This window comes from Prosopis cineraria, unplaced genomic scaffold (genome assembly GCF_029017545.1).
Source record: "Prosopis cineraria cultivar Desert tree isolate PC_DT_omini unplaced genomic scaffold, ASM2901754v1 PC9, whole genome shotgun sequence".
Lineage (NCBI taxonomy): Eukaryota > Viridiplantae > Streptophyta > Magnoliopsida > Fabales > Fabaceae > Prosopis > Prosopis cineraria.
This window is the reverse complement of record NW_026555340.1, coordinates 23451487-23462622: the sequence shown is the minus strand read 5'-3', so window position 1 is coordinate 23462622 and position 11136 is coordinate 23451487. Positions and strand designations below refer to the sequence as shown.

At 34.1% G+C, this 11136-nt stretch overlaps 2 protein-coding genes across 2 annotated transcripts; both read left to right on the top strand.

Annotated features, from left to right (window-relative positions):
- Positions 1 to 1740: 1740 nt before the first annotated feature.
- Positions 1741 to 3210, top strand: LOC129319690 (uncharacterized). Its single transcript, XM_054964779.1, has 2 exons — positions 1741 to 1888; positions 2468 to 3210. The coding sequence occupies exons 1-2, from the start codon at positions 1741 to 1743 to the stop codon at positions 3133 to 3135; spliced, it is 816 nt and encodes a 271-aa protein (XP_054820754.1). The 3' UTR covers positions 3136 to 3210.
- Positions 3211 to 9211: 6001 nt separating this feature from the next.
- On the top strand, positions 9212 to 10927 carry LOC129320070 (30S ribosomal protein S16-2, chloroplastic/mitochondrial-like). Its single transcript, XM_054965217.1, has 3 exons — positions 9212 to 9405; positions 10137 to 10182; positions 10342 to 10927. The coding sequence occupies exons 1-3, from the start codon at positions 9273 to 9275 to the stop codon at positions 10562 to 10564; spliced, it is 402 nt and encodes a 133-aa protein (XP_054821192.1). The 5' UTR covers positions 9212 to 9272; the 3' UTR covers positions 10565 to 10927.
- The last annotated feature ends 209 nt before the right edge of the window (positions 10928 to 11136 follow it).

The following is an 11136-nucleotide window of genomic DNA, read 5'->3' as shown; positions in this document are numbered from 1 at the left end:
TCCATGGGCTCGTTTTAAATTTCTGAAGTAAACATGAACTTATGAAGGCAAGCATCTTACTCTGAGTCTTTGGTAGTAATGAGATTTTATGCATGGCATATAAGAGCATATAGCGCCTTGTCTCATTTAGGTTAGCAATCTAGAATGGTGTGTTTAGTTTTCTTTTATTTATGTTTCGCCCCTTATTATTCAGAGGTAAAAAGCTTGGTTCTTGTATGTTGTTGCTTCTGTCATCTTATTTTGTTTCTCCTACTTGTGGTACAGAAAGATAATCTAGATGGAACAATAGTTGATCCAGAAGAAATTGTGTTTCAACTATTTAAACTACGGTAGGAGAAGAAAGTTAGCATTTGTTTGTTAAGTAACCATCTGCTCCAACTTGATATTCCCTAGTTATAGATATTACTCGATGCCTTGCCAATTTTTTCTGTGTGCCTGTAATCGTTTTCCCAAAGTTTTTCCTATTTGTTGTGGCTTTCACAAACTAGTTTAAAAATTATTATATCCAAGTAGGCTTGTTTCATGTAAGTAATGTCCACCAGTACACGGTAGTGGCACGCATAGTGGGCCTATGAATACCCTGATGTAAATTCTTCTGCAAAGCTCTTGGTTGACTTAGGTCTCAATTGCTCCTTATTTTTGGGAAGATAGATGGGCAACTTTATTTAGGGTACCAGAGTAATCACAACACACAGATTTATCCAATTGATAGCATCGTTTATCTTAGTGGAATCAGATAAGGATGGAATGCTCACTGATCATGAATGCTGGGCTCGAACGGGACAGCAAGAGCATAAGTTGGAGTAGCAGAGATGAGAATGTTACGATGGATGTGCAGACATACACGTAAAGATAAAATTCGAAATGAGCACATACGTGAAAAAGTGAGGGTGGCACCTATTGAGAAAATGTAGAAAATCGGTTGAGATGGTTGGGCATGTACAAAGAAGATCAAGGGAGGCACCAGTGAGAAGAGTGGAACATAAAACTTTGAGTCCGATTAAGAGAGGTAGAGGAAGGCCTAAGAGAACACTCTTGGAAGTTGTTGAACGTGATCTCTTAATTAATAATATTTCTAAAAGCTTAATAAATGATAGAGCACAATGGCATCTTGCAATCCATGTAGCCGACCCCACCTGTGGGATAAAGGCTTGTTGTTGTTGTTGTTGTTGTAGGCTCTTGCCTCCGTTTGTAATTCCAAAAAAAAAAAAAAAATACTGACTGATCCTTGCAAAGATTACTCAAGTGAGAAAACATATTTAAAAGTTTTCTTTAAAAGAATATAAGTTGAAATATCATTTCCTTTAGGCTTGTTGGCTAATGAAATTATTTCTTCTTTTTTAATTGTCAAATTTATTTGACCGGAGAGAATTAAAAACCAGAAAATTAGATAATATGTGCCACTAATTTGTAAGAAAAGTTTTTCCATTATTTTGTTCTGTTTTTTTTAATATCAATGGAGCCTAAATTGCGGTTTGATTATCTTAATTGCTCTGTATCAACTTACTCCATGTGCAGGCTTAGTAGTTATGACGTTTATGATTATTTTAACATTGATGATCGAAATGGGAGTAAATTATGAAATACAGTTACTTGTCTCACTGTACTTTTATTCAAAAGGAGTCGTGATTAACCTAGTAACTGCAAACTTATTGTTTATCCCATGATTTGACTTTCATGCTCTAGTCAGTGTAGCGAGCCTCTATATATCCGGAATTAAACCCATATAATTGTTGATTGATGGAGAAGCCATATGTGACTTTTAGATTACTTAATCAGTTTTTCCCCAGTGATGGTGAAAACTTGAAGGATATAATCAGCCTGAGAGTTCTAGTTACTCTCATTGATGATTTGCCTACAGCTTCTATGTGCCTATCAGTTCTAGGAGGTTCCTATTTCTCTTTTCCAATTGCTTTCGCACCATTTGGTCTCTTTAAATCTGATATTTGTTACTGATTTTAAAGTTTTATTTGTGATTTAAATATCCGTTAATTGAGCCTTCCCTTTTTGTTTCCCAATTTTTTTCTTTCTCCTTTTGGTAGCAAGGATGTCAAGGAAAATAACAATAATCAAAAGGAGCAAGATATGCTTAAAATCCATGAATATATCGGGTCGTGTTGTGTCATAGCCAATTTCTTCCTCTCTCATTGCTTGGCATGCAATCATCATTCTGTTGCTTCCTAGACACAGTTAATTAGATCATTATACCGGACCTTCTACTTTCTAGCTGCAGGCAAGCACTCCAAGAAAGATGAAGAGGATTTTGATAGCTGATTTGGAAAATGAAAGTAAGAAAAAGAAAACTGACTAGAGTGACGATGATGCTGGTGCTCATCAATCGGGAACTCATGAAAGTTCTAGCAGTGGAAACAACTCTGAGGAATTGACAAATGGCTTAGGCCCTGAATCAAAATTAACATCAGAAGAGAAGGTATAGAAATCTAAATTCTGATTCTTTCTGGTAAAGGAGCTGAGAAAATGGCTTGGGCCCTGAATCAAAAGCAACATCTGAAGACAAAGGAGCTTGCTAACAAGACACTTTGTGGATCCTTGTTGCAGGATGATGATAAAAAGTGCAAAGTAAAGAAGAAAAAGAATAGCAAGTCAGCTTCTGAATCTCTTTCTGTCGGAGTGAATGCATCTGCAGTTGCCGAAACTGTCATTTATGAGACGGAGGAGCAATCCAAGGATAAAAAGAAAAAGAAAGATAAATCAAGCAGTGATAGGAATGATAGCCAATTTGAATCACTACCTACAGTGACGACAGTCAAATTAAGGGACAATGCATCTACAAATGCCAAAACTGTCATTGGTGAGACAGGGAAGCGATTCAAGGATAAAAAGAAAAGGAAAGACAAATCAAGCAGTGCTGGGAATATAGAGGGGCTTCAGACTGGAGATCACAATGAAACTGATTCTAACAAGGATAGTTTCGAGACGTCAAATGAAGATGTGACAGGCAAGAAGAAGAAGGATTCTAAAAAGCAAAGAAGACTCACATATGAAGAAATTGATGTGCTGCCTGCAGATGGAAAGATGGATGAGGAACCCGGACGCAGAAAGATAGAAAATTTGAATGATTCCAAGAGAGATCAGAAATCAACGAAGTTGAATGGAAACCTCAAAAGTGATTAAAATTCTGATAAAGCAAATGTCAGGCAAACTATTCAAGGTAGTGATCAGTTACAACAGCCATCTGGTGAACAATTTGATGTGAAGATAAATGGGGGCCTTGAGAATACTGGACAGAAATCTTCCAATCCAGAGGTCTCAGAAGAAACGACAAAAGGGGGTCAGTTGAGGTATTATTATGATTACATTCTCGGTGTGTGCAGAACCAACGCATGAAACACATATGCGGCAGATCAGTACTACATCCTAGTATTACTCCCTTGTAACAGAATTACATTGATGTTTTGCCATTGTTCTCGACTAATGTAATTATCCTGTTTTCAAATGATCACTTCCCTGGGAAAATTTGCTTTATACAGGATGAAATTGGCTTGGTTTAGTGGAGGCTTGGATCTTATAATACCACAGTTCAAATCCCAGAATGGATTTTCGGCCTACTAAAAGAAAAAAATTTTCTGGTTTCCCTTCAATTGAAAGTGTCCAGTATCATAAATCCCTACTTGTTCGTACTAATATCTTGAGATATTTTCTTCCTTTATTATAAGTTGTTTCATTTATTCGATTTTCTTTTCCCCTTACTAGAACACAATGTTATTTCCTAATCTTGATATAAGATATTTCATGTCTTTGCTTTTTCTTTCATAAGAATTTATGATCCCAATAACACTGCTGAAGCTAGATGTTTATTACAATCTTCTTGGCTGTGATAATTTAGTTTCTGTCAAAACCAGGGAACGCATTTCAAAGAGCAAAAGCAGATGAGGTAGTATTTGCTGATGAGAGGCTTCAGGATAACTCTTATTGGGCAAAGGTATGGTAAACTGATACCCTTTCCGCAGTCTGCTATATATCTCAATACAATTATGTGATGATTCATCTCTTAGTATGCAGAAGCAGAAGAAATTCTGGGCCAAGTTAGAGGCAGGTGAGTGTAATGGACGTAAGATACTTGTGAACTGATTCATTCAAACTTGTGAGACTCCTGTTTTGTGCATGTGTTGAAATTCTTGTGTATCAAATCTAGCATTGCAAGATTGCTGCTTCTGTTAACAAACTATAATTTGCTTATGGAGCTTGATGAATTTATGTTCCATGGACAAGTTCAAAGACTATTTTACTGTCTATGTGAATCATGATGATACTTATCAGAGTGAATTGATTAACAGTCACTTAATATGCATGCATGCATCTTTATTCAGTCTGAACTACGTTTATGCCTTCTAATTGACATGCACAGGGACTTTCGTCACTAGAAGACCAAGAAAAAACGTGGCACATACAGAGGAGGACAGATTGATTTACAATCCCACTCAATGAAGTTCAGTTTTTCTGATGATGATGAATGACAGGAAGATCACATGTCACATACACACTTGGCATAGAGATTTTGTTTCACTTTTGCTCTTGGATGAGTTTCACATTGCCTCTACCTGATTGTGTACTGCTCTGAAACAATTCAAGTTACAGTAATACAAGTTTATCTTGCTTGTTTAATTACACTGCAAGAAGATTGTGTAAATGTGTGTGTGTGTGTGTGTCTGTGTTTTGATAAAGAAAAGGGGGCAGAGCCCAAATACAGAGAAATTAAGAAAATTTAGGGGATTTAAATCCCATACAATTCTTTTGCACTAAGTCCCTCAGAAATGGGGGAGCCGAATTACAAAGAGCTAAATTAGAAATGCCAAATTTTGCTAAGGAGTTTGCTACCATGTTTTATTCACCAGCTTCTTTGAGTAGGTGCTGAATCTCTAAGAAAGCAAGGCTTACACTATAATGGTGTTCGGAATAATTATTAATTAAATCCACCAAATTTTTTGAGTCAAGTTCAATAATGATTTTCCTGAAACCCAAATCCCATGCCAAACAAAGGCTCTTATAAACAGCTCATTCTTCAGCTTCAAAAGGACTACACTGACCAACAGATGCAGAGAATCCCACTATCCAAGTACCATCGCTATCCATGATCACTCCTCCACAACCAGCCATGTTTGAATTAACAGATACTGCACCGTCAACACTAAATTTAACCCACCCTTGCAGAGGATGTTTCCGTTTATCAATCGAAGTGGCAGCTTCATAAACGTGAGGTGAAGAATTCCCATTCATCACAAAATTGGAACATATTTTGGGGTGTATATATATTTGCATTAACACTGTCAGATCAATCTTCGTGGCCTTTTCTTAGTTTGGGCCTTGGGCTTAGTTATATAGATATTTTTTTGGGGTCAATTGGGGCTTAGTTGTAGATGAAACTAATATGTAGAAATGCCTTCACCTATCTTAGTGCTCTAATCACGTGCACTCGCAAGCATTATGTCATGACAAGCAAAGTATTTTACTTATTTTGAATATAAAAAATAAACAAGGTATCACTAATACAGATTAAAAATAAATAAGTATTTTTATTGTTCACCGATGACAATTGTAAAATTTCAAAGTGATAAAGAGACGTGACATAACACAATGAAAGCCATAGGGACGTATTGTCAGATGACTGGGTGCTGTTGTCCCATGGAAGTCAAAAAGCTTGTAACTCACATTACAGCCATCGTCCTGAAAATTAATTTGATGTTGATTGCTCATTGGATGAGAAATTTTCGTAACATACTCGTCTCAAGGGTGTAAAATATTTTTAATTAAAATTTATTTTTAATAAAATAAATATTTATTTTTAAATAAATACTATCATTTTATATTTACTTCATTTAATAAAATATTTTTATTTTAAAATAAATATAAAATAATTTATTTATTAAAAATATTTTTTAAAAAATTTAATGATTATAATTTAAAATAATATAAATGAATTATATTTTTAAATATTTAATTTTTAAAAAAGTTATATATTTTTTAACGAAAAAGTGTGTGTGTGTATTAAAATGTTAAAAAAATCAAATGGTAATTGGATGGGCAATGCTTTTCTTTTTGGGCCACCGATGGCCAATGCTTTTGAGTAAAAAGATAATCTGATTGCAAAAGAGGAGACAAGATCTTTATGAATGGTTCTTTGAGGAAAATAAAAAGCCTTGTCCTTGCTTGTTACCCTTAAAATCAAACTCAAAAGGAGTCAGATAATCCTTTTTTTTTTCCTGTAGGGGTGGCGTACATATTTGATCCCTTATAAACAAATTATTGACACTTTGATCCTTGAAAATAATGATCTTTTTGAAATTGATAACTATAACTAATAATTTAAAAATCAAATCAAATCAAACAATTAAACTGTCAAATAGAATTGTTAATTGTTCAGTTTGGGCCGAAATATCGTTTGGAGAGTTAAATCGAATTAGACCACTTTAGAATAGCATTTGGATCTGAAGCCAGGTTCAAATTGAGAATTGAATTTAGTTCTTAAAAATTGGACAGCTAAAAAAAATTCCTTTTTTGTTTTTACAAAATGACCTAGTTTTTAATCTTTTGATGTTATGTTATATCATATGACTTGTTAAATCATAATAAATTTAAAATATTTGGTTTTATTTAAGTTAAATAGTAATTTCATATTTATTTTTTATATTTAAATTATTATGTATGTATACATGATTTTTTTTAATTTAATTATTACGTCATCAATTCGATTATTAGTCCAATCAAGTTGAATTAACCTATACTAACTGCGAACCACTAGCCTTTTTGATTTAATATCCAATTTGATTCTAAAAATATTAACTATAATATACTCTATTAACAATTTTTCCTTGAAGTAGAGATCAAAATGTTAATTACTTCCTTTTTAAAAAATAAAAAAGAAAATGAGAGAGGGGAGAGGCTAAAATGGTTCAACTAAACTTTTTTCTTTTATTGAAAAAATGCATTCATAATTAAAATGAGATTACATCAAGAATATGTGACCTAATGAGATTATATGCATGCATCCTTCCAGCTATATAAATGATTTAATTTTCTCCGCTATAGGCCATCTTTAGATCATCTTCCAAATATTATCCGTTCTCCTTCTCATACTTACAAAAAAAAAAAAAAGAATGAGCAAATTTAATAGTAAAACATATGTCAGTAGATAGTTTCTAAAAGTGTTTGTCCTCTATTCTTTCCTCACTAGGTCAGGCAAGCACAGGTCAAGTAGGTAACAATGTTCGATTGGAACCAATAATTCAGCTTTTGTAAATCCCAACAACCTTCTTGATCAACATAGTCTCTTATCATTGTCAACCAAACCTTCTCTATCATAGACCAATTATCAAACTAAAAGTTTATAGTGCTACCATTCCTAACTTTCTTCCCCATTCCTTCCTTGAATTTATCCCATACATTAGAGATACCTTTCAAAGTGAATGACAAATTTTATCATTTAGTGACTTTAGGTATACTATTATTTCCATTTCTGTACTTTGATTTCAGAGCTTGCACCTAAAGAGCATCCCTATTACAAAAGAGATTCCAACAAAGTTTCATCATAAGGGCTTCATTATGTTTCTATAAATTTTTTATCCCCAAGCCACCCTATTTTTTGCTTTCAATAATAGTATCCTAAGAAACAAGGTGAATTCTTTTGTTCTCATCATTCCCATCCCATAAAAAGTGGCTACTCTTTTTCTCCAATTCATTCAAAATCCTTCTTGACGAGGTCATAGTTTGCATTTAATAAGTGGGAAGAGCTAATAAAATAACTTTTATCAGAGTTGTATGTCCAACCATGGTTAGAGATCTATCCTTCTTGCTAGACAATCTTTTTTGAGTTTTTTCCAATATTAGTCCAAACAACATACAAGAGGCTCTTCTATGTATAAGAGGAATGTTTAAGTATTTACCAAGGTCACTAGTCATGCCAACACCCAATCTCTTACTCATCTCATATCCTCTGGAGAAATGCACATGCTTGAAGAATCAAACCTTAGTTTTGTTCTTATTCATCTAAACTTGGTGGAACACAAATATAAATATCAAATTATGTCCAACAAACTTATTGTATTTGGGATGTTAAACCTTATTGCTCATAGCCTCATAGTGTTAACTTTGAGAAGCAGATCAAAGAACATTTAGTTTTTCTCTTCCTTGGTTTGGATTATACAAATGTATGCGGCGTTTGGGAATTAAAGCCTGGATCTGGAATTAAAAACTTGGTTTTTTTATAACTAATATAAAATAAAATAATTAGTTTGCCAAACAATATATAGGATATAAAATTTATAGCAAATTGCACAATTCACAATTCATGAAAAGTGCAGCTCATTCAAATTTCATATAAGATAGAAATACGTCTAATGTTTATTTCAAAAAATACATTTGATATAGGGCTCCTCTTAGCTTGATTTGGATTAGTTTGAGCTCTATCAAAATCTTCTCAAATTCCATGTAGGACATTCCCAAAATATTGGGTGCTCTAACCCAAAAAAAAAAAAAATGTAATATATATCTTTAGAGGGGAAAAGATGTAATGTCTTTGGTATTGTTATTTCCAATGTTATATTTTAATCACTTTTTTTACATCTAACAAGTGTGAGTCTAACATATCAATAAAAGTTATAAACAAATTTATGAAAAAAATAAATATTTGATCCATACAATTTTAATGAGTTTATAACTCATTCCTTACAATATTTCTACATTAGGCTATTTTCAATTACTGTAAATTAAATCTATTTAACAAAATTTCTTTCAGCAAGGAAAAATGCTACTTCGTAATCACACTGAAAAAAGAAATTTCACTGACATATTGCATATTTCAGAAATCTACTTGTGAAGAAATTTCTCTTGCTTATGTATGATTTTATTTTTTATTTTTTCCTATCCTTCAAAATGGCATGAAACTTAAAAAGATGACAACATCTCAGCATACGCAGTAAGTGCCACAATTGACAATTTATTGAGACCTGAAGCGGTTTATGGAAAAGCAAGGATGGATGGAGATAGAAATCAAATTTTAGGAACTTGTCAAGGACTGAGGTTTAAATTTTGTGAAATTTTAAGGATCAAATAATTAATTTTTTTAAAATTTATTCATAGCCATTTGCTTTGATACTTATATCGTTTTCTTGTCGTTTTGAATTTTAGCGGCCGATGGACGACACCGAATCTGATTAAACGCAAGGGTAAAACCCAAGAAGCCTATCGTCTATCAAAACGCGAAGTGATTGCTGGAATAAGGTCGGGTTCCTCGCCAACACAAACAGAGGTCAAAAATGGTGGTAAGAATTCGATTATCAAGGTTTGGGTGCAAGAACAAGCCATTTTATCGGGTCATGGCTGCGGATAGCAGATCCCCAAGAGATGGCAAACACCTCGAAGTTTTAGGCTACTACAATCCCTTACCAGGTTCTCGCTTCTTTTCTCTCTTATTCCACCTTTTTTTGTTTTGGAATGTCCATCTGTGTTGTTGTATGGGGAAGTATCATTTGTATGAGGTAACTGCAGCACTCTTGTTTCCGTTTGAATTCCGAGAAAGTGTGGAAAAGGAAGAGAAAGTCGTCAATATGAGCGGTATTTTAGGCTCAAGGCAATCCAATTCCTAAGTGCGAAACCTAAATGCTTATGGTAGATGGACTTGAAGCGTTATCAAAATTATTTTGTTGGAAATAAAGCTATACTTGTTACCAGATTTTAATTTATATCTCCGCAGAGTTGTTTTTGGTGTCCACTAAGATAGATTATGGTGTATTGGTAGGTGCACACAATGATAGTGGATCAATGAGATGTTTTTACTCCACTTTTTTCTGATAATGAATAGGGTTAGCGTTAGCTTTCAACGAGTTATTGGAATAAGAATCTGATTTACGAATGCCACTAGATATTTAAAAAAAAAACTGAAATTGTAACTCAAGGAGTTAGCTTACCCAAACCCAGGCAATGTCTTTGATGGTGGACTGGTGGTGACATTGTTTGTTGCTTTCCCCTCATGAATTTAATACACTCTAGCCCCAGAGAAAGTTGCTGCGAACGTCTAGTTATATCTGTTAGTCTGTTGTCTTCATTGTTTAGCAATGAAGTTCATACATGGCTCAAATGATATCATTTGATTCTTTTCAACTTGTATTACTTTCGAACAGGGCAGGATAATGCAAAAAGAATGGGTCTAAACTTTGAAAGAGTAAAGTAAGCATTCCTCTTTTTTTCAACGGTTGTTTAGATTTCTAACACGCATATCATTGTTGATTTAAGCAGTTGATTGGCTATTAGCCCAACTTCATCCATTGGAACATAATTGTTAATTGCTATTCTGACAGCATTAACTTCTATTGCCTTCTTCCCCAGGTATTGGCTTTCTGTTGGAGCCCAACCTTCAGAGCCGGTACAGCGTCTTCTATTCCGAGCAGGGTTATTGCCTCCACCACCAATGGTGGCTATGGGGCGTAAAGGTGGACCACGTGATACTCGCCCTGTGGATGCTCTAACTGGGCGTATCTTGAATCAAGAGAAGCCGGTTAAAGATGACAACGATAACGATGATGGTGAAGATGACACTCCCACTCCATAAAACATTATTGCGTTGTTTTAAGGGTGTCTTTTTCTAATTCTGTTGACCCTTCTAGGTATGTCACCAGAATCTGTATTTTCAATCGGCTTAGCAGTTAATTGAAGAGAATAATTGCTATTTGTTTTTTGAAAGTGCCTATTAAGAAGGGGTTGTGAATGTGTAATGTGTAATCTAGAGCCATAGGAAGAATCTGATGGCATTTCTACCTTGTCAAATATGAATCTTGATTTCTGGAAGGGAATTGGTGGTTAATCTTGGTGATGAAATGCCTGTTATTTTTGTACTTTGGAACTTTTAATTGGGCAGAAGTGAAAGTAGCTGATTAGCACTTATATTTTGAATATATTCCTCTGCCCCATCAAAGATGCCTTTCTAGATCATTGAGTATCATCTAGTGTCTTTTTTTCTTTTTTGGGTGTTTGCCAAAGTAACATCGAGTTGATTTTCATATTTCTTAACTGCATTTTGATTCTGTCCCGAGGATGCATTTGGGAATATAATCTTTAGTGTTAAATGTGAATGCAATTCTGGAAACAGAAGTATTGAATCAAGGGATTGTTCATGTTAACTTC